The 25,275-nt window shown below is 32.4% G+C and overlaps 1 protein-coding gene across 2 annotated transcripts; it reads left to right on the plus strand.

Annotated features, from left to right (window-relative positions):
* The first annotated feature begins 584 nt into the window (after positions 1 to 584).
* Positions 585 to 8,785, plus strand: LOC127792870 (serine protease SPPA, chloroplastic-like). 2 transcript variants are annotated; one of them, XR_008021227.1, is made up of 5 exons: positions 585 to 772; positions 862 to 981; positions 7,203 to 7,357; positions 8,420 to 8,525; positions 8,662 to 8,785. XR_008021227.1 is itself a non-coding variant. In XM_052323491.1 (5 exons), the coding sequence occupies exons 3-5, from the start codon at positions 7,255 to 7,257 to the stop codon at positions 8,699 to 8,701; spliced, it is 249 nt and encodes an 82-aa protein (XP_052179451.1). In that variant the 5' UTR covers positions 585 to 772; positions 876 to 981; positions 7,203 to 7,254; the 3' UTR covers positions 8,702 to 8,785. The 2 variants fall into 2 exon arrangements, 1 of the variants encoding a protein (XP_052179451.1); XM_052323491.1 differs by having other exon boundaries at positions 876 to 981.
* The last annotated feature ends 16,490 nt before the right edge of the window (positions 8,786 to 25,275 follow it).

Raw genomic sequence — 25,275 nt, forward strand, 5'->3', positions numbered from 1 at the left:
AATAATGAGACCTGTCAAAATTCAACAAAATTTCATAGGTATTCAACACGAACAATGAAAGTCACATTAAATATATTTTTTCGTTGTTCATATTAAATATATTCTTTTTGGGAATTTCATTGTTTATAATGGAGATAAAAAATCTAAATAATTTTTTTTTTACTTTTAGTTTGCATAACTAACTTTTTAAATTTAAATCATTAGTTTAGTTTTTTGAAAAGTATGTGATCTCAAATGCATATAAAAATCTTTTAATATGTTTCAAGATCAGACGGTAATATAATGGAGTGATGAATAGTTGATATTGAGTAAAGTTTAGTGAATAAATAATTACATTTTTAAAGTACAGTGATTGTATATTATATTTATTTTTGCCACGTCGAATTCTGTTAGTCACGTCAGATTCTGTTAGCATTTTCTATTTATAATAACTGATGGAGTTATAATGAATCATGAATGATTAACGTTAAATAAAATTTAGTAAGCAATTAATTATAATTTAAATTTAATAAATAAATAATTACTACTTTATTATTTTTACCGATCGTTTCGCGGCTCTTTCAGTTTCCAGGCCCATACCCAAGCCGAGCTGCCGAAGGGCCTTCTCTCTCATTTCCCGGCCTTTCAGTGGTTTCAAAATTCAGATTGCAAGTTTCGGCATTCGATGAAACCGTAGCTTGCCAAATCGCGATCGTTTTGGGACTTTGTTATTCTCTACGCCAAATCGCGATTCAGATTGCCTTTTGATTTCTCCTTGCACGCAGACAACAAGGTGAGGCTGACTCTCCTCTCTCTCTCTCTCTCTCTCCCCTGCAAGACATAAACTAGGGTTTCTGATTTCATTAAGAATCTCATCATTAGGCTTGTCTTCTCAGCTTCAGTTTCTGATTGTCCTGCCGTTGATACTATTTTCGGTGGAAGCTGTGAAGAATCGGAGGAAAGCTAGTGTGGTTCATTTGATCTGGGATCGATAATATCGAGGTATGTGTTTAGCCCTCTAATTGCTTTTTGGAGGACCGAAGGTATGTTTCTTGTTGGTTTTTGGTGGGTTGGGGCAATATCCAGCTGAGTTTCAGGGCATTAGTGTCTTTTCCTTGTTCGTTGTGTGGTAGTTAAATGCTTTATTCTTTTGATTATTTAATATGTTCCCTTTTGAGTTCGACGGGGGGGCCTCCGACTCATTTGTGGCAACCTGTTGTTTTTCTTCATAGTTAAGATAAACAGAACTCTGTTTCCTGACTTCTTTTTCAGATCTTCCTTGTTAGCTTGAATCACAAAAATTAATTTCAAGCTGACGAATTAAAATCCGAGTAATCAAAAGCGAAAACTACCAAAAAGAATAGTATCAAAAAGTATAACTTTGAAGTTTAAATAGGGTACTGCTAAAATATTAACCACGGTGTCTGTCCTGCGAAACCCAGGGCCACAAAAATTATCTTGCATATCTGTAATACATATCACTTATATAACGATCATCACGCCTAGATGCAAATGAATTAGTCTTACTAATCCTTGTTACTTAAATTTTAACATAAAAAGCACGTTCTGGTTCTATGTCAATTAGATGCTTGATTTGGGCTAGTTTTGTTCCGAGTTAAAACAATGCATGCAGGTCTGTGCCACATTACATGCATACAAAACCTTAAAAGTTGAGCCAGAGCCTAACTACATGCTTGAATGCTACTAACAAATTTTTCCAAAATAACTTCATTTCTTGCTGGAAGTTTATGTACTTTATGTAGCTTGCATGCACAACAGCTCAAGCCTTCTGAATTTCGTGAATTCCATTTCTTACTCAGCAACCATCAAAGCTGTATAACTTAGGGAAAATTCTTGAGAGTCAGACAGATTGACAGACAAGTTTACAGAAGGGGGGTTAAAAGACTAAAATGCCTTTGCCCATTTTGCATTACACTTATTCCAATGTAATGTAGGTGAGGATATTTTAATTTTTTAACCCCCATTTTGTAAGCCTGCCTGTCAACCTGTCTGGCCCTATAGAAAAACTCGCATAACTTATCCTCCTGAATTGGTGGATTTGTTTTTTTGTTTGTTTAGGGATATGAATATTGACGAGCTCATTGATAAGTTTAGCAAATATGAGACTGACTACACGCAGCGATTAATGGCGAAGTTTTTCTCAAACAAGGATATTTTTGGTGGTAAACATTTATTTGGAGTTTCAATAGTCCACATAAAGTATTGACTCGTGTTTTTCTTTAGATGTGATATAACATGTGTCAGTAGGGTGCAAAGGTTCAAAGTCATTGCTCGTGATGCACAACTAAAAGGTTTTGACTCAATTGCTTAAGTGGAACCGATCCACAAAATCCAAACATTACCAAAGGACTTACACAAGGTCCAAGATCAGTACTAAACCAAAACTTGATACAAATTAATTATTGATGAGCAAATAAAATTGAATATTTGTAGAAAATAAGATAATTTTCTATTATGCAAAATATGCACATCATATTTCTCATATGCATTTTCAATATAAATATTTGCAACTAAAGCAATTATTATGACAATTAAAACACATAATAAATGTCATGAAGATAATGTCATTAATTTTCAAAATTAGTATTTAAAAAATATGGATATGCTGAAAAAAATAATTCTAATTGTTTTTCTTTTTTCTTTTTGAAATCCTTTATTGGGTCGTGGATTTGGATCGGATTAATGGCTTTAGATTTGCACACGCAATGTGTTGTTGATTTGCTGATAATGAGTTGGGTTAACCCTGATTCAGATCGCTTGATGGATCAAGTAAACTCGATTTGGATCTGACTTAGCTGGTCGACTCAATACTTAGTGGGTCTAACACATCTTCTTCCCCCTTCATCACTAGGTTTCTGCTTTCTCACTTTGCGTTGCCGCCATCGGTTTCTTTTTCTTTGTCATTGTCGGTCGCTTCATCTTCCTCACCCATCATTGTTGGCGGCTCTAGTTGTCGGCTTGCTTCTATTAACGGAGGCCACAGAGGTAGCCAATCAAAAAAGAAAGAGAAATGAGAGAAGCTTAAAGGTCACTACTATGGCCATCATTAAGATCTTGGCCATGGCAGTGACCTGAGGTCATTGGATGGTTGCAACGACCCAACCATCGCTAGTAGCATAAAAGCCTCGTCATAGCTTAGAAAACCCACGACGAAGAAGGCGACCAATTGATTGATCCACCATGTTGAGCACCAAGCTTGAATCGTGGGCCATGGCAGAAGCTTGAGCCATCAGTTGGCCAAGACATGGAAGCCTATAGCCTTTGGTCACGCCAACCATCAACGAGTTCTCAACAATGACAATGACTGAAGGGGTCATCGACCATGGCGTCGTTGGTCACGATGAACCCATGACAACGACCAGTGGCGGAGCTAGAATTTTAGGCAGGGTGGGCAAAAATTAAACCTTAAATTAAAAATAATATAAAAAAATTATATCTAAAATTAAATAATGTAAAAAATTTAAAAATATATAATATTAAAATATATATATCAATAAATTATACAATCGATGTATTTTTATATTTTAATAACGTTGCATAATAATATCATTATCAATTTTATTAAATATCTATTTTTTAATATACACAACTAAGTTGTTCAATCATTAATCTCCAATTTGATTGCGTAGTTGAGTCTTGATAAATTTCATGACAGACTGTCATTCAATCATTAATCTCCAATTCAATTACGTAGTCCAATCTTGACAAATTTCATGAAACAAAATATGTTTTCTACCATAGTTTCAAATATGTAATTGACAAGTTTATAACAAAAAATAAAAAAAATTAATCCCTTTAATTAAAACATAGTTAAAGAACTGGTCAAGGGAGGTTAACATACACAAAAGAAAAATGAGTTAAATTTTTATATATCTTATTTTTAATTTTCGGCCAATATTGAAAAAAGTACTGGCAATTGCTACCAGGCACCATGACCAATGGTTTTCGACGATCAGAGACAATCACTCGACACCCTTATTCCCATCGATCAACATACACAAAAAACCAATAAAATCTAATGGCCAAATTTCATAAATCTAAACTTAAATTTTTGGCCAAACTCAATGTGCGTAAATAGATTGGGAATTGCCACCAGCCATCATGGCCGATGATTTTTGGCAATAAGAGGCAATCACCCAATAACCTTATCTTCATCGACTAATATATCTAAAATTTAGAATTTTTAAAAATTTAGGGTGGGCATTTAGAAAAAAAATTAAAAAATACTAAATTATTATATATAATAATTTTTTTAAAAATTCAGGGTGGGCAGTTGCCCACCCTTGGCTGCATGTGGCTCCGCCACTAACAACGACCATGGCCACGACGAACTCACGAGGAGAAAAAGATCATGGTAAGTAGAAAGCAAAGGGCTGCAACCATGGCAAGTACATCAAGCCATGGTTGCCAGCAACAGGCGAAAGCAACCAAGCATTGGCCATTGTAGTGACCATCGTACACCATCGATCACTGACGCTTTGCCCCACGCTCGTCGGCAACACCATTTCCATGACGAGAAAGACCCAATGCAATCGATCCGTCCAACGATAGATCCGTCACTTGCCCCAACATGTGCGTCCTACCAGTTGAAGAGAACATAGAATCACAGCTCAGAGTCGTGTGCGTCATCAGTCTCTTTGATTGTGGATCTATTAAAAAACTTAGATCTGATCATACACAGTAGAATACAAATTTACAGGTATCATGTCTTTTAGAATTTTACTATTTACAAAACGAATAATAAACGAAAGAATACATGTTGATGAAATTTGATTTCATCATTAGATCACTTGTAAAATCTTTCATGCATAGGATGCCGAGTCGGTCCACCCAAAACCACATTTGATCCAAGGTTGACAATTTTGGATACGACCCAATTACACGACATGGAGTTAAGTGGGCTAGGGTTGGGGTTAATCGAGTTCGGTTATAAACGGTCAACCCGATTATGACACGATTATTTTTGTGTCTTAGTCAGGTTAACCCGTCTAGACACATAATGACCCGTTTAATTAAACGTGTTAACGGGTTGATTCGAACACGTTAACATGATTATATACGAAATGACACATTTAATGAAAATGGTTAGTGGGTTGATCTGAACACGTTAACACGATTATACACGAAATAACACTTTTAAAACTAAATAACACGTTTAACAGGTGACACAGCACGATCCGTTTAAATTAAACGAGTTAAACAGGTTAACAGGTGACACGACACGTTTAGTTAAATGGGTTGTGTCGTGTTACACGTTTAATAAATGTGTCGTGTTTGGGTTTAAGAAATTTGACACGATTATTAAATGAGTCGTGTTTGGGTTAACTTGATACGTGTTATACGTGTGTCTCAACACGACACGATTACGACTTGCCAACCCATATTGCCACCCATACTTTGATCCAAGATTGTCTCAATTGAAGAAGTAGAAATTTTCTAACTAATTTATAGTTACATATAATTTAGGGCTTATGGTCGTATTTATAGGAATCTGAAAACCCTAAATGTTATTGGGCTGGGCTTAATGTGTCAGTATTAAACTTAGTCTAATTATGAATGATTAAATAATTTTATTCATAATATAAATATTTAATTATTCTTATTTATTTAATAAATAAATACGCCAAAATTGATTATTAATTTATCTTTCTTTTTTTAAAAATAATTTTTTATTGGGTGAAACTTTTTGGATTTATGATTAAATTAGTAACGAAAATAATATATTATTAATTTTCGTAAATTATAAGTGATATTTTGCAATATGTGATGATTTCATAATTTAATGTGAAGCGGGTATAATGAACATTTTATTACGATTTCGTGTAATACAGTCCTTCTATCATCCTATATTCTAACAAGATGCGAGATCATGGACAACATGTCAAATCTATTAGTCTCATCATATGATCAAATTCAAAATTAATTTTGACTAATATGACACCACATGGAATACACATTCAATCGTTATATTACTTCGGTTAAAGATTTATCGTTAAGTGATTATTGGATTGTATAGAATATCCTATTTGCAGACTTTGAGGTGATAGATTTTATGTTTGATGTATACATATTTCATGCACCACTAAATTAGGCATATAAATACGTATAATCGTTCTTGATTAGAACAATCATATAGTATCGTTGATATTTTAATACACCAATGCATAGGATCGACACCACGCCAATTACATAAATCTCATCCTCGGCGCCTCTTATCCTTTCATAGGCAACCTTATGGTTGTAACTGCAAGGGTACAAGTGGTTAGAGCTGTAACCGTTTAGTACAGCTATGGCTTATTACAATACTAGGCTAATTACAGCCTTGCCCCCTAACTAATAATTACATTCATGCCCTTGCCCGCCTTTTAGGGTCATGACACTATTCTTATCAAGGTGTTTGTCAGATCCTTCTGTGAAGAAAGACCTATATCAAGGGTGTGTTACTGTTGACCGCATCACCTCTTAGTGGTTGAGTTGCATTGTGTCTTTGTTGAAAGCTTAACTGATGCTCCCTGGACCTATGCTGAGCTCCCCAACCCCTCCCGAATTCCAGAATCTCTGGGTAGGGCTATTGGGGAACAAGTGCTGAGGGTAGCACAACGTCTTTACCAAGATCTCTAGCAACAAGCCCAACGAAGTCATATTACAGAAGTTTGAAATATTTGAACCAGTTGGGCTTTCAATCCAACTCCTCAAGGTGGGTTCAGATTGGTTGAAATTGAGGCTGGACCTAAACCTTTGTGAAAAGCCCATGATTTCTCCCTCTTGGCCAAGGGCGGATCTAGAAATTTATGTAGAGGGAGGTTGAAATTTTTTTTTGAGTGTAGAGACACATAAAAAATTTTGGGGTGGGTTGTAATTTTTTTTTTTTTGACTGGGTTATTATTTTTACATTAAAAAATTAATTTTTTATATAAAAAATTAATTTTAATTGTGGGCTGCCCTAGCTCACAAGTGGATCCGCCGCTGCTCTTGGCCGGATAAAAAGAGAAATATTCATTATAATGGTACTATGTTATTTTGCTGACATGCTATCACCAGCTAATTATATCACGTATTATTGATTAAACTAATCAGATACAATACAACATTATTCTTTTATATTTTATAAATAAATAAATCCAACATAATAAGTTTGGTAGTTGCAGTAGTCACATATGGCTGATTTCAATTGGATTATTGTCGATGTTATCTTTGTACAGGATATGGAGGGAAATCAGACTTCTGGCTGCCACAAAGCCAGTCATTGCATCAATGGTTGATGTGGCGGCTAGTGGAGGATACTACATGGCAATGGGAGGAGGAGTTGTAGTGGCAGAGAATCTTACTTTAACTGGTTCAATTGGAGTTGTTTTAGGTAATCCTAGGGATCTGTCAGTGTTGGTTTGATATTGCCAAGATATTTTGGTATTCCACCACATTTAGTTCTATTTTCCATTTTCCCTGGATTTTAAAGTTCAACTAGTTGTTGAAAGGGTGGTGTTTGAACAGAACATTTAGATTTTAGACCAAGAGGCATTAAATACATAGAACCAGAAGAAAACAATTCATTGATCAATAATGGAAATGGATGCCGTGGTTGATATTTAACAATTCCTGAAAAGATAAAATTTAATTGTTGTTCTATCCTTTTACATCTGTTCTGCAAACATAGAATTTATGCCTGGAAAGGGAGATCAAAGTCTATTTGCTTTATTCTTAAGGCATTCGTTTACCTGTAAGCAACAGAGAGAAGAGCTGACTGGAAGACCTGCCTCATAAATGTATGCCTCCTGATATGGCAGACAAATTTAAAATATATATGATTCTCCCTGGACATTTAAGTACATGGTAGCCAGTGCATCAGATGTAACTATAGTTCTATAAAAATGTGGCATGGGGAGGGGTGTCCCCAGTGCACATTGCGAATGTGGTATTTACACCCTGCCCTTTGCATTTCTTTTTGTGCTAGGGGGCTGTTTTTACAACTTGAACTCATGACCTTCCAGTTACAAAGGAGCAAACTTGCCATTCCTACCTTGTGAAATTCTCTTTCGTGACTGGGTTTCTTATGTGCCACACAAATTGCCTGTATTTAATGCTCAATTAAACTGACAATTTTATCCAACACACTCGCCCAAAGCTCATGGATAAAATTAAGAATGAAACAAAGTGATGTTGGATAATGACACCCTGAATTTATTAATTATTATAACAATTACAGTGTGTAAGATTAAATAAAAAAATTCTTTCTTCTCAAAGTATCAGAGAAGGAAAAAAAAAATGAGAAAGGAATGTTTAATTTATGAAAAGTAGAAATGCTAGTATGGTTATGCTGTCATAGGCAATTTTAGGATATAGTTTTTCTTTGGATCCTGCAGGAGATACCTATACATGTTTGAGGTATGGCTATTGATGCTTTGACATGCTGTGCTTGCAGGGAAGTTTAACTTGGGCAAACTGTATGAGAAGATTGGCTTCAATAAAGAGATCATATCAAGAGGAAGGTTTGCAGAGCTTACTGCAGCTGAACAGCGACCACTCAGGTAAGAGGCCTTGTTGAGTTGCTAATTATGAACTCTTATTTTTGATACAAGAAAATGAATCAGTGAGTTTATGCAATGACGGCATGTCCTAACTGAATCTGAAACTCAAAATAAATTTTATTGTGATTCTTTCCAGGATATTATGTCTTCTCCGTCAATCTCCTCACTTCTCTTGACTGTTGATAACTCTCACTTTCTTTTCCTGTTAAGACTTTCCTTGTAATATTTCTCTTGACTGATATTATGGGATTGTTTGGTCTTGTGTTGGAGATTGCTAATACAATAGTAGTGTGGAGATGTTTGATAATTGCTCAGTTGCCTCAATATAATTTTACCATTTAAGTGAGATTGGATGGTGTTGTCTTAAATATTGTGTATTTAATTATTATTAAATTTTAATTTTTATAAAATGATTAAAAATAAGCCATCATCAGTTCTGGCGAGGTGAGCCAAAATTTATAAGGGTATAGAGGAGAGGGAAGGAACTTGGGGGAAAGTTTCTTCCATTCCAGTGGTTGCTATACCCAGTTCTTCAAAGTTGTCCACAAAGTTGTAATTTACACTTAGTTGTCCACAAAGTTGTCTACCATTCTGTTCGTGTAACATTTTCCTCCTTCCATTCCAGTGGTTGCTATAGGCCCCACAACTCAAAACCTTTTATTCCTGTATTAATTTCAGTCAAATACGTTGATAGTGTCTTTGTAGCGAATTAGACGCATTGTTAACCATATGCATCTTCTCACACTGTACCTACCTGTTTCATCTTCAACGCATTCTTAATTCAATAATATCTTATATCAATATGTTTCAATCTATAGTGAAAAGTAATATCCTGAATAAATTTTTTCATCTACACCAACTCTTGACAAACTTCTCATACTGATTTTAGGTGATAGAAAGTATAAAACACTTTTACAATTTAAATTACCATAAAAATGTGGGAAGTCAAGTTTTTGAGTTCTGAGTTCTAAATTTAACATACATATTACTCAAATATATTAGTTGGTTTCTTTTGTTTTAGAATATAAATTGTTATCCAATGGCAAAAATATAAAAAAAATAAAAATTAAAATTAAAAGGGTATTGCATCTCTCAAGTTCATGGTCTGTTAAAAGAAATCGAGTGACGTTCATGATCCAAAATCAGTTAAATCAAATTAACTAAATCCAACCGATTTAAATTATTGATTCAATTTGGTTTATTTTGCAAAATAATCCGATTTGGTTAAGTTTTTTAAGTAATTTGGTTTGATGTGATTACTTTGTTCAAAAATTTAAAATAATCGAATCTAACAAAGTTTTAAAAATCACTGTATTTTTGGCCCAATTAATTGAACATTAAAACCAAACCAAACCAAATATATGAAATGAGTTGACATATACACTAAATTCTACTAGACCTGCAAATACAATGAACACAAGATCAAACAACTCATGGATTCTACTAGCTAGAACTGCAAATACACTCAAAAGGAAAAACAAAACCTTATCTAGGTTTTAATTATATTATTTTTGACATCAAGCTTCGCTTTTTTTCTTTTTTCTTTTTTACCAAAAGTGAAACTTACTGTTTTATAAAAGGTCTGGCAGCAGCAGTAGGCTGGTGATGGGGTGAGTGGTGCTAATTGGCGGTAGTTGCAGATGAAGATGACGAGCAATGCAAGTGCGTAAATGGCCCAAGAGACCACCTTGAGCCACAACGGGAAAGCAATTGTGATGGCCAAGAAGAAAGCCGTGATCCCAAGAAACCCACCGACATGCTCCAGGACTCGAGCAGCGTGCTCGATAGCAATGTTCGTGGCAATGAAGATGGCAGAAAACGCAAGCAACAATAACATACACAGCAACTGGAAGCTTACAGCGTCTGTCTTGCGAGCCTCGACGGCAATCTCAAGCGCGACAGCCAAGCAGAATCCGATCGTAAGCGTCGGCCAATCCAGCTGGCGATTGTTTTTCTTTTGCTGCTGCTGATCATCATCAGCACTTTGCTCCCCTACTACTGGTGTAGTTGGAGAAGCGCTCTCGCGATCATCAACTTGCAGTGGGCTTGGTATATCAATCCTCAGCTGCTCGGGCTCGGTTGGCGAAGGGAGTTGATCAGACGAGGGTGGAGTACTAGTTTGCGTTTGTGGGAGGGCCATAATCATCAAAGAGATGAAGAACCGAAAAAATAACGGGATTAGGAGCAACTAGCTAGCGAGCTCACACATATATATCTAGAAAGGGAAGACGGGACTATCTACCATAGTCCTGTCCTTTTGGATTTCCAAAAGGGAAGAAATCTCCAAATCCATTTGGTTTCTTCCCTGATTTGGAGGTTCCAAAATTGGAAACCAAATTTTGGAGGTCCCCCTGGGAAGAAACCAAATGGATTTGGAGGTTCCAAAATTGGAAACCAAATTTTGGAGGTTCCAAAAGGGGAAGAAACCAAATGGATTTGGGACTATTCACAAAATAAATACAAACTAATTTAATTTATTAACATTTAAATTTCAACTAATTCAATTTAATTTTAACCTTATAACAAATTCAATATTAACTTTATCATCTTCAATACAAATTCATAATTAAATATCAATATTTATAATATAAATTAAAATCATTACAAAACAAAATATATAAATATATGTATGTATATACAGACAGAAGTCACAACTGTCACAACCAACACTGCCGACGACCATCGTCAATGGAAACTTCCAACGATCAGAACTTATCATTAGAAACACAAAGTTAAGAGAGTTAACATATAAAAAAATAGGACAGATTTAATAGTTAGATTTTAGTAGATCTGATTTTAATTTTTGGTTAAACTTAAAAAAGCATTGCCAGTCATCATCGGCTACTGTAGTCGTTGGTTTCCGGCTATCAGAGGCAACCACCCAACACCTAAGGGCACATCGACCAACATTCCCAAAATCAACAAGATCCAACGGCCAAATTTCTGTAGATCTAAACTTAAAGTTTCGGCCAAATCTCCATAAATCTAAAATATTTGTCATTTGATACTTTTTAATCATTGTGCAAAAGTAACCTTTTCCCATGCATTAATGTAGATGCTTTTGTGCAATACCATTGATTTAGCAGATTTCAAGCAAGTGACATTATCCAGTGATATTTTGCCGGTTATGTACTCTGATGTACCAAACCATCCTTTTCTTCATGGACATTCCCTCATAAATCCCCTCTACCTCCCCCTACTAGCTAGCGCCATCAACTTTGAAGTGATCAATGATATATATTTGATTGATATATATCATTGATCAACTATATTATATATTATATATAATATAGTTGGTAATAATATAATATATTTGATTGATATATAATATATTTTGGTAATAATAATATAATCTTATTACAATATGACGTTAGTAGTTGGAGATTGATGCAACTAATATATACAATAGTAGTGTGGAGATATTTGATAATTGCTCAATTGCCTCAATATAATTTTACCATTTTAGTGAGATTGGATTGTACATGTTGTCTTAAATATTGTATATTTAATTATTAAATTTTAATTTTTATAAAATAATTAAAAATAAACCATCATGAGTTCTCCGGAGGTGAGCCAAAATTTACCAGGGTATAGGGGAGAGGGAAGAAACTTGGGGGGGAAGTTTCTTTTAAGCCTTGAAGAGAAGTAATGCTGTGATAGAAGATCATCTTTGATTCTCTTTTCTTTATATATATATATATATATATATATAAAGAAAAGAGAATCAAAGATGATCTTTTCCGCAAAATTCGTGGCGCATAGCAACCATTAGAAAAATAATAATAAAGGATCGTTCTATACGTGCATGTGTATGCACGTATAGAACGGTCCTTTATTATTATTTTTCTAGTGGTTGTTATGCGCCACAAATTTTTTGGAAAGCTCTGAAGAATTTGACAGGCTCATTGATTGTGCTATCGAAAGGGGTAAAAAGACGTTTTTATCCAGTCTACTTTGTAAATTTGTAAAATGGGCCACTATTGCTCTCTTCCTACTCGCTCGTCTCCTTTCCATGGCCGCCGCTCTCGACTTGTCACCTCGTCTCCATCACCTCACTGTCCTTGTCTTGTTGATTGATGCAGCAACGGTCGACGAGGGCACCGAGACGAGGGTAGCAGCTATGGAAGGGAGACTAACTAGTTTTGACCTCTTTTCTGTAAAGGACTTGGTAAGCCTATCGGGCTCTGTAAAACGACTTCGAGTTTTGCTACTTGTACGCACTGGAGTGACGCACAATTTGACACATAGCGAGAAATGACGAAAATATCCCAAAACTGTCACTCAAATTACTTGGGATTGCCACTCAAATTAATTGCTTCTTCTTCACTTCTCTCTATCTTCTCTCTCTCTCGCACAGGAGAGTTTTGCCCATTCATTTTCTGTTACATTTAATCAAATTTTGTTATTTGAGTATGTAAATTTAGTAGTTAGTTATTATCAATCCAATTTTGTTATTTGGGTGTGTAAATTTAGTACTTAATCAGATAAATTTTATGTAATGTAATTAATTTTTGTAGAATTATAACTTTAACTTTTTCAAGAAATATATAATATTCATTTTGCCTTATTAAAATTTGCATTAACTAAGATATAGCCATCCAAATTATTTCCTACCTCAAAAACCTTAATCCATCCCCTAGTTTCTTTCATCATAACTATAATTAAGGCTCAGAGCCTCTATTACCAAAATTAACAGAAAAGGCAAATGAATAGGATAATGTAACCTGAGATCTACGAAGTTATACTAACAGTGTCTCAGTCCTCTAAGAAGCCAGTCTCAATATCAAAAGACTCTTAACTATGAAATGGTATATCTCAGTATCAAAAGACTCTTAACTATGAAATGGTATATCTCACTATATATTGTATAATATTAAAAAATGATCCATGAACTTAGGGAGTTAAGAGATCTTTTCATTTAAATAAAATAATAAAATAAATATAGTATGAATTTAAAGAAAATTATCATAAAATAAAATTAGTAATTTTATATTTTAAAATGTAAGAAAATAAATTTTAATTAATTATTAATTTTGGAGCCAGCATAGTGACCTATGCCTTCAACGGACCTGTTTAGATCTAGTCTAGCTCTAGTTTTAGTAGTTGGAGGTTGATGTAACTAAATACAATGATACTGTGGAGATGTTTGATAATTGCTCAATTGCCTGAATATAATTTTAATATTTTAGTGAGATTGGATTGTATTGTCTTAAATATTGTGTGTTTTATTATAATTAAATTTTAATTTTTATAAAATAATTAAAAATAAGCCTATCATGAGTGCAAAAATTTATAAGGGTATAGAGGAGAAGGGAGGAAGAGGAACTTGGGGGGGAAGTTTCTTTTTTAAGTACTGTTGGAGACAAGTAATGCTAACATAAAGAGCATCTTTGATTCTCTTTTCTTTTTATATGCTGGAATTTCATGCCCTCCTCCTCCTCCTTGAGTGGTTCTAATCTAGGTTGTTTGAAAATAAATATAAAAAATATTTTTAATACGAAATAAAAATTAAAAAATAGATATTTTTTTTTTAAACAAATAGGTATAAATAATTTTAAAACAAAAAACATTTTCCATTTCAAAAACAATTCAGAATCTCTTAACCATTCTCTCCCTATATTAATCATTTGAGTTAGGCTGACATAACCCAAACCTTTTCCCTTAATAGCGGCTTTGTCAACATATTAGATGCATTCTCTTTTCAATTTGTAAGTAAGTATTTCTTCTTAACACATTCATATCTTACTTTAATATTATGTTTGGATCTAGAGCAGCGTTGTCTTAAGTCTAGAAGAGGATATAGGTAACAATTATTTTAATGGTCATTTATTTTTATAAATAAATAATAAAAATAATTAAAAATTTATTTTTTTATTTTTTGAGATTCAAAATTATTAATTATTTTTTTGTATTCAAGTTTAAAAAATAAATATTTTTTTATTGACAATATAATCAAATTATTGATTTTTTTATGACATAATTGAACGTAAATAAGATTTTATTAATTTTAATTTTAAAAAACTTCTTTCAGGTGAAACTATAATTTAGTTAACATGAATGGTTAACAGTATTTTACTCTTTTTGTAAAATTTAATATTACAAGAAATGTTTTTATTTCTATGATTATAATTTCTTTTAAAACTTTAAATTTTAAAAATAAATCTAAACTATCAATATTAGATAGTATGTCATATTTTAGAAAATTTTCAAGATTTACATATATTTTTTTTTAAAATTATGAAAATACTTTAACTAGATTGAGGGTTACATGAACAATATGTTCAGATCTATGGATAGATTAAATTTATTTACACCCAAAATCAAATTAGACATATCATTTAATAGATGGAGTACATAAATTAGAATTTGTTGAAAATTGGATATCTTATCTCATCTAGTCTTTAGAGAGATAAATATATTATAATAGATTTAATTTATAAATATAACATAATAGTAGTTTATCTAATTATTACTCCAAATTTATTTATTAATTTAAATTGTTCACACCACCAGTGATCACGGTTATTTACTCTTATTTTTAATTTTTATATTATTCTAGATTAGGTACGGTGTCTTTTGCGTTAAATCAAATTAATATGAGAAATACACTATTTGATGCATTTTCTATCAATGTGAAAAATATAATATTTGATACAATTTCTACCAAATTAAATAAATTTTTCCTTGCTTGCCTACTCTTCTCATTTCTCAATTTTTGAGGGGTCTCACTCTCTTTAGGGCCATACGAATGGCCTATGCATTGAGCCAACATTGATCAAGAGTGAAAAGTAAAATTCTTATCAAGCTAAATACCACTATAACTATCATAAAATAGTTCGTCCTTGTCTTGATTGAAATTAAATTTTTGAATAAATTTCTTCATTTATATAAACTCTTTACAAGCTTCTAATCCACTTTTTAAGTGATAAAAAATATAATATATTTTACAATTTAAATTACCACGACAATGTGAGAGAAGCAAGGTTGTTAAAATCATAAAATCGTAAGAGGGTATTTGACATGTAAAATCGAGTGCAATTCAACTTCAAAATCGTAAAATCATAAGGATTTTCAATGTAAAAAATTGTAAAATTGTACCTGTAAAATCGAGAGTTTAACAACCATGAGGGGAAGTAAAGTTCTGAGTTACAAGTTCTAAATTTAACATTCATATTGTTCAATAATATGTTTGAACTCAATTTTAGATGTTTGATCTCTCTTTCTAACTCAACTTTAGATGTAATTAATTTGTATTATTTGTTTTTGACTAAAAGAAATCTCCAAAAAAAAAATAAAATAAGAGAATTTTACTCACAATAAAAAATGATAGTCTTAAATCTCAAGAAAACAATTTGAGTGAAGTTTAACTTTTTTTATTTTTCTTATTTTAGAATAAATTTTATTATTAGACGGCAAAAATATAAATAAATAAAAATTAAAAACTTAGAACATGGCAACGGCAGGGATCAAGCAAGTAACGAAATACATATTTTATGCATATAAATAGAATAAATCACATTCTACATAAACAGGGGAAATAAGTGATTAAGAACTAAGAAGTTATATATTCTAGAAAACTCATTAGATACAACTTAGAAGTTTCAAACTTTAACAGTGTGTTTTCTATGCTATTTTCAATTTATTTTTAGTTTTTAGTTTTCTAAAATAATAAAAACGGTTTACTTTATTATTTTTAAAAACGTATTTTTTAAAATAAAAAAAATTGTAAAGAAAACCCAAATAGTTATTTTCAGACAAAATGCGAAAAATGCTGCTATGTTCCTTGTTAGCCATGCCTATCACTCACCTAGCTTACAGCCTTCGCTAGCCCGTCACGGCAACCATTGCAGTTCTCGTCGACCATCACCTTTGTCGGCCTTTCGTGGCCGATCTCTCGCGGTGGGTCTCCCACAATAGTTGTCAAATGGTCCCCTACGGCTTTGATTCGTTTTTGCCATAGGTTGTCCCTTCATCTTCGTCCTAGTTGCGCCCGCGACTGCCGTTCTTCGTGATCACCTTCTACCATCATCTTCATGCTTCGTAGCAGCGGTGCTGGCTCTTCACAGGTGACGGTGTCGCCGCCCTCACCGGTGGCAAGGTAAGGGGAGAAAGAGGAAGAGAGATTACTTACTGGAGAAGAATAGTAACAAGCAGGCCGTGGGCATAGCAAGGGAAGGGGAGGGAGAGGAAGAGGATTTCTTGGAGAAGGTGCGGATTTATGAGGTTAGTTATTATATATATATATCTAATATATATTATGTAATTATAAAATAATATATTTATAAATATATTATATACATATATTTAGAGTATTATTTATATATAAAATGTTAAATTTTTATTGTTAAATTTATCTAATTAAAACATATTAAACATAAATTAATTATATCTTGAATATTTTTTGTATTAAGAATGTTTGACCATATTTAAAATATGTCAAGCTAAATAATAATTATATTTTTATCATCCTGAATTTTTCATACGTTGAATTGCTAACGAGATGCCTAATAACTTTTTCTTCGAACCTAGTTTCGTTTAGAAACTTTGTAGAATATATTTAAATATCTATATAATGCATTTTGGCTTCTTTTACAATTTTCTTTTCATTTATATACATATAAAGGAAGAATCGTATAAATATAAATGAGAATTGGAAAACAAAAGAGTAATAGCAGCCAAATCATTAAATAAAGAAACAAAGGATTAACATACATCTATGTTATATATCTAATTTGAGGATTTGTAAACTCCTATTAAATAGTTCTAATTTATTGAATAATTAAATTTATTGAATTAAATGTAATTAAAAAATTATTTTCAAAATTTTAAATAGAACGCATTTTCTAATTTTTTATATAAGATATAGTTTTTCAAAATGACAAACAAAACGCTTTTTTAGTTTTATAAAAATTGACTAACAAAACAAAAAATTAAAAATGAATTCAAAATTCAAAACTAAAAATTGAATTCAAATTTCAAAATTAAAAATTGAAAACAAAGAAAACACAGTTTAAAATTCTTAACATTAAGTTTGAGGGAGGCCCATAAACATAAACCCATATTGTTTTATTTTGTAATTGGTTTTTAGCTTATATTTTAAAACATATATATAATGTAGTTATAATCTGATTAATCAATGGATATATATGTTTTGAAAAGAACATATACCTTAAGGGTGCGTTTGATAGACATGAAAAATAAGAGTATAATTCATTTTCCATCTAAATTCTAGGAAATTCTATAAAACAGTTTTTCAATTCTATAGAATTCGAATTCTATTTTAGTTCAAAAAGTGACTATTTTCCTTGAAATCAAGGAATTGGAATTCCTAAGGATTCGGATGAGAATTGAAATTCTACCCTTATTTTTCAACTCTGTCAAACGCACCTTAAGTGTTTACCAAACGTCTTGTAGTTAAAAAAAAAAGAAAAAAAAAAATACATGTTTGGACTAGCGCATGCATTTAAAAGTGTGGTGAGCTTTTGTTTATATTTTTACATGCTGGATTCTAGAGATGACTTCTCGCTTCATGCACAATTCAACACCCCACTGTTCTTTAGTTGACTTTTATTTTATTTCTTTCCCTGTTGTTACTCATTTTTTTTTTTTAATGCTGGTCTTCTTCTTCCTCCAGAGTCAAAAAGATTCTAAGGCTGTAACAGTCCGAATTGATAGTCCTGGGGGTGATGCTCTAGCATCTGATTTGTAAGTGTTTAATGTTCTTCTTTTATAATAGAACTTTAATTGTGGATATGCCATATTTTGCTTGATCTTGAGAATGATTTTGCCGAATAATTCATCTGTAAAATTGTTATTTCCTGTTTTAATATTGATCAAGGTTAATGTAGTATGTTGGCTTTGAAGTCCTATTCTTATCAAGGCATTTGTCAGATCCTTCTGTGAAGAAAGATCTATATCAAGGGTGTATTACTGTTGACTGCTCCTCCTCTCAGTGGTTGAGCTGCATTGTGTCTTGTTAAAAGCTTAACCAATGCTCCCTGGACCTCTGCTGACCTCCCCAACTCCTCCCGAATTCCAGAATCTCTGGCTAGGGCTATTGGGAAACAAGTGCTGAGGGGAGCACAACCTCTTTACCAAGATCTCCAGCGACCAGCCCAAAGAAGTCATATTACAGTTTGAAGTACGGGCTGAACCAGTTGGGCTTTCAATCCACTTCTCAATGCAGGGTCAGATTGGTTAAAATTGAGGCTGGACCTAAACCTTTGTGAAAAGCCCAAGATTTCTCCCTCTTGGCTGGATAAAAAGAGAAATATTCATTATAATGGTACCATGCCATTTTGCTGACATGACATCACTAGCTAATTATATCACATATTATTGATTAGACTAATCAGTTACGATACAACATTATTTTTTTATATTTTATAAATAAAAATTCAACACAATAAGTTTGGTAGTTGCAGTCATCACATATGGCTAATTTCAATTGGATTATTATACAATGTCATTTTATCACTACTATAATGAATATTTTCTCGGTTAAAAGAAGCTCCTAGCTGCTCTCTGGCTGTCTGGCTTTTGCCTTCTATTGCCTATTGAAAGAAAATATCTGATCCCTAATCTTCATGGAGATGGAGAGGAAATCTCTCTGAAATAATGGGCTCCCCATATAACCTCTTTTCCTAAGTGAAGTCCCACAGTGCAACAAACTCCGCTACTTCTCTCCAACACCTCAAGAAAATTCCTGTCCAAGTTCCTTCTCTCTCTTCTATACCCTTCTAAATTTTGGCTCACCTCGCAAGAATTGATGATGGCTTATCTTTTGTTTGGCTGGTGCTAAAGTCTAATGGGAGGATAGCGATAAAAAAAATTATAGCTATATCTTGGGAACATGTTTTCTATATTTCTTGACCAAATGTTTCTTATGTTCTATCTTGGTGGTCACCAATATGAGAATGTCAACTATATGAAAAGTTTAGTAATAAAGTCCTCCCTTTTTTCCAAAAATATTTTGGCCAGGAATGCAGTTAAGACAAGCTTGATATCAATAGCGGAAAATGTAACATCGTAAAGAACATTAATTTCAGTGTTGGTGTGCTTTCTTTTGCATCTTCACTTATGATTTAGTTCTGTTCCTCTTGCGTGAAAAGTTCTGATAAGCTTCTTTAGTGGAAATATTGTGGATGTTATCTTTGTACAGGATATGGAGGGAAATCAGACTTCTGGCTGCCACAAAGCCAGTCATTGCATCAATGGTTGATGTGGCGGCTAGTGGAGGATACTACATGGCAATGGGAAGAGGAGTTGTTGCAGAGAATCTTACTTTAACTGGTTCAATTGGAGTTGTTTTATGTAAGCCTAGGGATCTGTCAGTGTTAGTTTGATATTGCCGAGATATTTTTGTATTCCACCACATTTTGTTCTATTTTCCATTTTCCCTGGATTTTAAAGTCCAACTAGTTGAACAGAACATTTGGATTTTAGACCAAGAGGCATCAAATACGTAGAACCAGAAGAAAACAATTCATTGATCAATAATGGAAATGGATGCCGTGGTTGATATTTAACAATTCCTTAAAAGATAAAATTTAATTGTTGTTCTATGCTTTTACATCTGTTTTGCAAACATACAATTTATGCCTAAAAAGGGAGATCAAAGTCTATTTACTTTATTCTTATGCCTCCTGACATGGCAGATAAATTAATTTAAAATATATATGATTCTCCCTGGACATTTAAGTACATGGTAGTCAGTGCATCAGATGTAACTATAGTTCTATAAAAATGTGGCATGGGGAGGGACGGCATCATGTTTCAGAAGGTTAATGGTGCTTCTTATGCCAGCCCCATCTTATCTCTGTTAAAAGATTACCTGGGTTCCGTCTGATTTTTATATGGTCATCCATCCTCTTAATGATTATGCTCATTTGTCTTTTACTCAGTTCTCTCCCAGATTGAGACCTTCCACCTCTATTTGTTTGCTTTGTTCTCACCAGTTGGAGAAATCTTTTAAATACGAACTAAGGGTTTCATGGATCTATTCTCAGGGGAGTTGGATACACCGTTGAGGTGAGCCATTATTTATATGCAGTATTCTTAGTGGAGATGTGGGTGTAATTTAACTATGATTGTTCAATATGGGAAGCCAAAAGCTATTGCCCGTTATGTACTAATGTACATCCTTTTGTGCAATGCCATTGATATTTTACCGGTTACGTACTGATATACCAAACCATCCTCTTCTTCATGGACGTTCCCTCATAAACTAGCTAGATTTGTCACCTGTCCCCTGTAGCTCCCCCTACTAGCGCCATCAACTTTGAAGTGATCAATGACCATAGATGTATTTTATATGGTTGATTGACATATAATATATTTTAGCAATAATAACATAATCTTATTACAATGTGACGTGAATATAAAGGGGCATGTTTCCCTCATAAATTAGTAGTCGGAGATTGATGCAACTAATATAATAGTAGTGTGGAGATGTTTGATATATAATTGCTCAATTGCCTCAATATAATTTTACTATTTTAGTCAGATTGATTGTACGTGTTGTCTTAAATATTGTGTATTTAATTATTAATTTTATTTTTTTATAAAATATTTAAAAATAAACCATCATCACTCTCCAGAGGTCATCCATATGAATCTTTTCACACTGCCTGTTTTATTTTCAACACATTCTTAATTCAATGATATCTTATATCTTATATCAATATGTTTCAATCTATAGTGAAAAATAATATTCTGTATAATTTTTTTCATCTACATCAACTCTTTACAAGCTTTTGATACTGCTTTTATGTGATAGAAAATATAATACACTTTTACAATTTAAATTACCATAACAATGTTGGAAAGTAAAGTTTTGAGTTCTGAATTCTAAATTTAACATATATATTAGTTAAATATATCTTTGAACTCAATTTTAAATGCCTGATCTCTTTTCCTAACTCAATTTTAGATGTACTTAATTTATACCATTTATTTTTAATTAAAAAGAGTCTCCAAGAGAAAACAAATATGAGAACTTTTATACTCAATAGAAATAATGGTCTTAGGTTTCAAGAAAATAATTTCAGTGAAATGTAACTTTTTCTTTTTTTACTATTTTAGAATAAAAATCAAAAGAGTATTAGTTGGCTTCTTTTATTTTAGAATTTAAATTATTATCAAATGGAAAAGATATAAATAAAATATAAAAAAATAAAAATTAAAAGAGTATTATATATTTGTGTTAATATAATATATAATACTTTTCTTTCCGTATTCATTTGAGTTACACAAGATAACTCAAACTTTTCTCTTCATAGCGATGTTGTCAACATATTAAATATACGTATTGTCATCAATTAATATGAATATTTTCAAATCGTAACTGTTTCATTTTTAATACATTCTTAATTCAATAATATCTTATATTAATATATTTGGATCTACAGTAAAAAAAAGTAAATTTCTTACTAAGATAAATACCACTATAACTATTATAAAATAGTTTATACTTTGTCTGAGGAAAAACTTTATTTCTCATAGTTATACATAATTAGAGAAATAAAGTTGGTTGTCATTGGCATTGAGCAAAAATTTAATTAAATCAAATTAACCAAACCAAATTAAAATTATTGGTTGGATTTGATTTATTTTGCCCAATGATGCGGTTTATTTTGCAGAATAATTCAATTTGGTTAAGATTTTTGAGTAATTTGGTTCAATTTGATTACTTTGTAAAAAAAATTAAAATAATCGAATAGACAAAAATTTTAAAAAATGCTGTCATTTTGACCCAATTAATTGAACATTGCCACCGAATCGAAATTAAAACCGAACCAAAGATATTAAATGTGCTGAATTCTACAATGTACAAACATCCCTTGAATTCTACAAAGTACAAACATCCCTTGAATTCTACTAGCTAGACCTGCAAATACAATGAACACAAGACCAAATAACTCTTGAATTCTACTAGAACTGCAAATACACTCAAAAAGAAAAAACAAAACCTTATTTAAGTTCCAATAATGTTATTTTTGGCATCAAAACAGGTCTAGCAACAGCAGGGTGGTGATGGGAAGCTAGCGTAGTGCTCATTGGCGGTAGTTGCAGATGAAGATGACGAGCAATGCAAGTGCGTAAATGGCCCAAGAGAAGACCTTGAGACTCAACGGGAAAGCAATTGTGATGGCCAAGAAGATAGCAGTGATCCCGAGAAACCCACCAACATGCTCCAGGAGTTGAGCTACATTAGCGTGCTTACTAGTAATGTTCGTGGCAACGAGGACGGCAGAAAACGAAAGCACCATCAGCATACATAGCAAGTGGAAGCTTACAGCATCTGTCTTGCGAGCCTCGACGGCAATCTGTGCCGCGGCCCCCAAGCAGAATCCGATCGTAAGCGTCGGCCAATCCAACTGGCGATTGTTCTTCTTCTGCTGCAGTCGATCATTATGATCAGCAGTTTGGTTCCCTACTGGTGTAGTTGAAGAATCAGGAACTTGTGGTTGTTCTGGTACTTCAGTCGTGGGCTGCTTGGCCTCGACTGCCAAAGAGAGCTGAGGATCAAGCGAGGGTGGTGGAGTACTAGTTTGCCGTAGTGGGAGGGCCATAGTCGTGAAAGAGAAGAAGAAGTGAAAAAATAAAGGGAATAGGAAATTAAATACAGTAAGGAGTTGCCTTGGTGGCTCTGGTACTACTGGTGTTAATATGTGTATAATATATATATATGTGTGTGTGGTGTATAATATATATATGTCTGTTTGTAGAATGGGTTGGCATTTTGCCTTTGCTTGGAGAGTCGTTCTATTGCTTGGAGAGTCATTGTCATCACCCGCGAATGGCACCGCTACCGCCATTGCCATTGCCATTCGCGGGTGATGACAATGACTCTAACAATTGGTACCGCTACCGCCATTGCTATTGCCATTCGCGGGTGATGACAATGACTCTCCAATAGGATTGAAGATGAATAGATAAATGATAATTTAATTATGTACGTTAAAAATGATGTATTTAATAAAATTGATAATAAGATTATTATATGATATTATCAATGTATGAAAAGGCATAGGGAACAACTATAAATTTTTTTGTATTTTAATATTATAACTATTTTCTTATTTTTAAAATTATAGTTTTTGTATTTAAATTCACCCCTGCATTCTGACTCCATTTGTTTTTTCAACAAGCTAAATATGATGGTTTATGGTAATATTTGTAAATTAAGATATATATTGAAAAAAATAAGATATAAAATATATTTAAGATAAAAATGTTTTGTATTATTTTTGTTAAATTTATTTGACAACACTTAGAAAATGAGTTACGTGACTTCTTATCTGGAATTGTTTAGATAAATTTATCTCTCTTCTCTAAATAAAGTTATGTTGAACTTTAAAGATAAAAAATAAAATAAAAGAATACATATGTCACTTAATGTATTTTAAAAAAATTAATAAACAATCTAATAAAATTTTTAAAATATTTCTTAGTTTTATTTTAATTATTTTATATTTTGATCTGAAAAATTTTATAATCTTATTTTATTTATTTAAATAAATATTAGTTAGATATACATATATATATAATTATGTGTTCATGTCTATTACAATTAGTGGCAAACACACACACACACACACACATATATATATATATATATAAATGGATGGAGGACAAAGACTTTTTCGAAGACTTCTCGCTAGTGAATTGGCTTTTGGAGATAATTAATAAAGGGGTGTGGTCAGAAGATGAGTAAAGAAACAATAGTAAGAAAAACTTCTTCACCGACTTAACAATAATGAAATGTCAAGAATGAAATTTTTGAAAAAGGAGAAATAAAGGAAAATGTTGTGATCAAGTAGCATCTTTGATTATTCGCCTTGCAAAATAATATAATTAAATAATAAAATTATATAAATTAAATAGAACAAACAAAATTGTCAATAGATGACATATTTGTATTTATTATAGAATAAAATTATAAGTGATTCGATATTATACTAATATGAATACAAATTCTATGTCAGATCGTCATTTTTCATTACTTTTTAGACATGTAACTTTTCAATATAAGCATATAAAAGTTAGACATACAAAAAAAATTCTAACCCAACATTACTACATAAATAGTAAATGGGACCTAACCAAAAATAAAATATTTATTTAATAAATATTTATTACAAATTAATTAAATAATGTTCTACACTTTATCCCAAACTACACTTGAATTTAAAATTAATGTACACATTCCACTAATAAATAAATAAATTGCTATTAACAACGGAATTGATGTTACCATGCATGTGGGACACCCTTCTCACCCCATTGTGGTCCTGGGAAGGATGTTATCACAAGGAAGCGGTATGGTTTAATGTACACAACATTTTAATGTCAAAAATAATATTATTGCGACCTATGTAAGATTTTGTTTATCTTTTTTAAGTTTAGAATTCAGGAATTGTTTGGTTTTGTGTTGGAGATTGATGCAACTAATACAATAGTAGTACTGTGATTGGATTGTGTTGTTTTAAATGTTGTTTATTTTATTATTAAATTTTAAACTCAATAGAAGAGATGTTTTAGTACTATAAACAAGTTAGAATTCAAAATTAAGTTTCAATGAAGCCTCAACCAAACTCAAACCTCAAACAGACACATCATCGAAGAAGGGGGCAGGGGCAGCGGCAGTATATGTAATCCAATTGTGTGAATGGTGGCAGTGGCAGTGGCAGTATAACCCGCTAAGAGCCAACGAGAGTGAGGGCTAGTAATGCTATTCGGCCCCACT

This window comes from Diospyros lotus, unplaced genomic scaffold (genome assembly GCF_014633365.1).
Source record: "Diospyros lotus cultivar Yz01 unplaced genomic scaffold, ASM1463336v1 superscaf1, whole genome shotgun sequence".
Lineage (NCBI taxonomy): Eukaryota > Viridiplantae > Streptophyta > Magnoliopsida > Ericales > Ebenaceae > Diospyros > Diospyros lotus.

Bases quoted from the DNA above. Each gene is read 5' to 3' on its own strand.
- LOC127792870 (XM_052323491.1), top strand. From the start codon at position 7,255: ATGGTTGATGTGGCGGCTAGTGGAGGATACTACATGGCAATGGGAGGA. The intron at 7,358-8,419 runs GTAATCCTAGGG...CTGTGCTTGCAG, and splicing joins TTCAATTGGAGTTGTTTTAG to GGAAGTTTAACTTGGGCAAA. The intron at 8,526-8,661 runs GTAAGAGGCCTT...GATTCTTTCCAG, and splicing joins GCTGAACAGCGACCACTCAG to GATATTATGTCTTCTCCGTC.